This window comes from Numenius arquata, chromosome 6 (genome assembly GCF_964106895.1).
Source record: "Numenius arquata chromosome 6, bNumArq3.hap1.1, whole genome shotgun sequence".
Lineage (NCBI taxonomy): Eukaryota > Metazoa > Chordata > Aves > Charadriiformes > Scolopacidae > Numenius > Numenius arquata.
In genome coordinates, this window is record NC_133581.1 from 29,423,444 (window position 1) to 29,428,056 (window position 4,613).

General features: G+C 52.7%; 1 protein-coding gene across 1 annotated transcript; it reads left to right on the forward strand.

The window, feature by feature from the left end:
* Positions 1-666: 666 nt before the first annotated feature.
* On the forward strand, positions 667-4,341 carry DBX1 (developing brain homeobox 1). The gene is made up of 4 exons (XM_074149861.1): positions 667-1,021; positions 1,527-1,628; positions 3,370-3,572; positions 3,964-4,341. Exons 1-4 carry the CDS (start codon positions 667-669, stop codon positions 4,339-4,341), a joined length of 1,038 nt encoding a protein of 345 aa, XP_074005962.1.
* Positions 4,342-4,613: the final 272 nt, after the last annotated feature.

Sequence of the window (4,613 nt, forward strand, 5' to 3'; positions counted from 1 at the left end):
ACGTTTTCTAATTTGTATTTTCCATCCCACAAAACCCGTGCTTTTCTGAGAGCCCGCAGATAAATTTATATGAATATTTATTGATTTATTTCCTAAACTCAGCAGGGGAGCGGCAAATAAATTTAGTGCTTTCTTTAAATAATTCCCTTTCTACGAGGCAAGATGTCATTCGAAACTTTTAAATAGGCATTTAATTAGCCTGTGTGTGTTGCCTCTGAACAAAACCCTGCTGGGAGCCTTTGGAGCGCTGTATTCCAAAGAGGCGGTCAATATGCAAAATTGATGACTACACTTTCTTTGTGGCGGGGCCATTGTGCCCCGGTTGCTTATGAAGTCTAATCCAATCATAAATTGCAGCCCCGGACCAATGGAGAAGCCCGGAGCTCGCCCTGAATGAAGCTCAAGTGGAGAACTTTGTTGAACCCCATTGTTGGGGCTGTCACTTTTGAAAGAGCCTCAGCGGGGCTGACCACTATAAAACCCACGGTCCAGGAGTAAGGGGCAGAGAGAACCCCGCCAGGCTCGCTCGCTGGATCTTTACGAAACGAGATTTCCAAAGCAGAAAACAACCACCAAAAAAAAAAAAAAAAAAAAAAAAAAAAAAAAAAAAGGCAATCAAGCAAACAAGAGAGCGGCCCCAGCCCTGCTCGGCGGACGGCCCCTGCGATGATGTTCCCCAGCCTCATCGCCCCCCCGGCCGTCTACCCCAGCCTCCTGCGGCCGACTCCCACCCTCACCTTGCCTCAGTCGCTGCAATCAGCTTTTTCCAGCCATTCTAGCTTCCTGGTGGAAGATTTGATCCGGATCAGCAGGCCCACCGGTTACCTGCCCAGGACTGCCCCCCCGCCCAGCATGTCCCCCCCGACCTCGGCGACCAGGACGGACTCGGGGACGCCGGAGCTCGCCAGCTCCACCGCCGCCGCCGGCTCCAGAAGGATCTGTTCGCCACAGACATCCAGCAGCGACTCCACTTTCCTGAAGTTTGGGGTCAACGCCATCCTCTCCTCCGCCCCCCGCGCCGGTAAGTGGACCCTGCTCCCGACCCCCCGGCTCCGGGTCTCCGCGGAACCCACCGCCCGCAGGAGGGGGGCGATGGCGGGAGGGATGGAGAGGAGGGAGACAGTTTAGAAAAGGGAGGGAGAACCTGGTACCGAGCTGCGGAGCCCTCCGGTGCTGCCGGTATTTAAGGGCGAGGGGGAGCGCTGGCAGGCTGCTAGTCGCGCTCCACCGCGCCCGGAGCGGCCGCAGGACGGGCGGGAAGAGCAGGCAGAGCGGGTGCCACCGCCGGGTCTCCTGGGTGACTCTGCCATCCCGGGGGCCGCTTTGCTGGCAAAACCCTCGCAGCAAAAAATGCTGCTTTTCTTAGGCGGTTCCGAGCTCAGGTCTGACTCTTTTTTGGAGGGGGAGGGGGGGAAAGGGGGGAGAGAAATACCACCGCGTTGGTCCCCAAACTAAGCGACAGACCGTCAGCCGAGTCTAACCAGTGGTAACCCTCTGCCTAATTTCATTTTTATTTCATTTACCAGAAACTTCCCCTGCGTTGCTTCAGAGCGTCCCTCCCAAGACTTTCTCCTTTCCGTACTTTGAAGGATCCTTCCAGCCCTTTATCAGATCTTCCTATTTCCCAGGTAGGTCTCTAAAAGCCCCTCTTCTCTCCGGGCGGACCCCGGTGATATTTCTCCGTGTTCCCGCGCCGTGTCCCCCGTCCCCCTTCCCCCCCCCGCTCCCGGGGGGTTATGCTCTAGTTCAGAGGTTGGAGGGAGTACAACATTCAAGCATCAGTCGCGCCAATTTGATGCCCGATTTAGCACAGGCAGTGACTGCTTGACATTCCCTGCTCGCTCCCCCCTCTGATCGGCAAATTAGCCGGGATTGTCACGGTCCCGAGGCGAGGCGGGTCCCCTTCCTCCCAGGCAGACACCCCTCACACACACACACCCCCCCACCCCCGCTCCCCGGCCGCGCCACCGTTTTCAGCACCACGAGGGGAGCGGTCAGCTCCCGCCGCCGCCCGCGCTCCGCGCCCGCGCAGCCCCCGCCGCCGCTCTCCGCGCAGGCGGAGGAAGGGCAGAGCTCCCCTGCGAAGCTGTTCTCCGCCCTGTTCTCCTTCCCCCTTCTCCAAATCTCTCCCCCCCCACACACCTCGCCGGGTTGCTGGGTTTACAGAGAGACCGAGGGTACCGCGGGCGCGGCTTGACTTCCCTCCTACTCCTCCACCGCCTCCTAACCCTCCTCCCCTCGGGTCTCCCACTTCATCGCTTCTCGTTTAGACCGTCGGTGGTATTCAGACGACATGGTCTGGGCGAGAAAGCAGGCTACCGGGGGTACAACTGCGCTGAAGTGTTATGATGCAGAGAGAACAATTAAAAAAAAAAAAAAAAAGAAATCTAATTACACAAACAAGCTATTAATTTAAAAAGAAAACAGGGAAAGGGAGAGAGGAAAAAAAATAACCCAAGCTCTTCCATTCATCCTTCGGATAATGGAATTTGCTTCCTTTCTCCAGCATGTGAATACCCTAACAAAAACAACTTGAGCTTTATAAATAGCTTTTCATGTCCATTTAATGAAAATGATTTGGGGAAAGAGACGATTGTGCCATCAGTATTCTCCCGAGGAGCCTGGCATGCCGTTGTGTTTAGTTTGAAAGTGTAAATCTCTTTTGTTCCAATAATATATGGCGTTAGCTGCTTGTCCTCAGTCTTTTTCTGTTAGTTCATTACTACACAATTACCATTCACGCTTCATTAGCATCTCTGTCTCTCTTGGTGAGGTCCCCCCCCCCCCTTTTTTTTTTTTTTTAAGGCGAAACTGCCCTTTTTATCATACCAATGCCATTGGGAACCAGGCAATGTGCTAATTAGCTGTTACTTTTCATGTCTTCGCCTTGAATTCTCCAACTTTGGAGGGGGGAGAGAAGAGATTAATATAAAAAGATGAATACCGATTGATCAAAACTGCATCTGAAGAGGAGCGGTTTTATTCAGAATCAGAAAAGTTCCTCATTTTCATCTCAAGCATGATAAAGCATCTGAAATTATAAAAGCGTCTGAAAAAAAAAAAAATCAAATGCTTCTGAGTGGGAGGGAAGGCTTTTTCATTATACCTCTATTTTAGCTGGTACGCCTCACTTTGCCTTTTCAGGCCAGAGACCTTTGAATCTCCCAACAAAACCAGCCACTATTGATCCATTTAATACGTTTGAATTGATAGATCTAATCCCAGTGATCGCTGGCTGAAAGGGAGACACTTACTTAAGCCTAAAGCTCTTTTTCACAGCCCCAGGTTGATTGGTGTCCACCCACAGGGCAGGGAGGGAGTAGTGGCATCCAGTCTTACTCCTCTCATTGCTGTGTGTTCCCCCTGCAGCTACCTCTGCTGTGGTCCCCATCCCCGGCACCTTCTCCTGGCCACTGGCTGCCCGCGGCAAGCCCCGCCGCGGCATGCTACGTCGGGCCGTCTTCTCCGACGTGCAGCGCAAGGCACTGGAGAAGATGTTCCAGAAGCAGAAGTACATCAGCAAACCCGATAGGAAGAAGCTGGCAGCCAAGCTGGGCCTCAAGGACTCGCAGGTGAGAGGGGCGCTAGGTGGGGAGGGCAAAGAGGGTGCGAGGAGCTGGGCCCTCCACCCTTGGGAGCAGCTTGGGAGAAGAGGAAGAGAAGGGAACAGAAGCACTGAGAGAACTGCCCACGACCAGGATAAAGCCCAAAGCAAGTTACGAGGCCAGGAACATCAACAGAGCCAAGAAAGTAGCACAATTCCCAGCTGGACAAGTAGGACAGGACAGACCAGAGCCTTATTGCCCCCCAACCCCTCTTCTAGTGTCCTCAAAGATCAGGTTCTGTGGTTCTCGTTAGCTTCAGTATGGGCACGAGCAGGATTTCAAGGGTGCAACCAAAAGGCCTTTCCTGGTCCTTGTTTTACTGAACTGTTTTGTTTCTGGGTGGTTTTCCCCTCCCTAGGTGAAGATCTGGTTCCAGAATAGGAGGATGAAGTGGAGGAACTCCAAAGAAAGAGAGCTCCTCTCTTCTGGTGGCTGCAGAGAACAGACCCTACCCACCAAGTTCAACCCTCACCCAGACCTCAGTGACGTAGGGAAGAAATGTTCAGGAGAGGAGGAGGAAGAGGAGGAAGTTCCCCCCGTGTGCCCACCAAGCCCCCGGCATCCCTTAACCTACCATCAGTCCCCAGAACATCTGCACTTGCGGGACAGACTGGACTCCCAGATATCTCCTTCTCCATCTCATTCTAGCAGCCCCAGCAAACCTTCAGACTTCTCAGACTCAGAGGAAGAGGATGATGAAGGGGAAGGGGAAGAGGAGGAAATAACAGTCTCTTAGATCACCCTGCCTGCCCCTACCATCACATGGGGACATTGCAAAGATGTAAATAAAACAGAGCGCTATAAATTGAAGAGGTGATGTCCCACCCAAACGTCCACATGCTTCTCCAGTGCAGGTTCTTTATCACGTAGCTGCAAGACTTTCCGCTTATAGGTATTCCTTATTTTTCTGCCCCATGTGGAGGTTTTCATATTCATAGCATCTGCAAACCTTTTTATAACTCCCTCTGCTTAACAGTCAACATTTTCTCCATTAGCTACCTTCTCCTG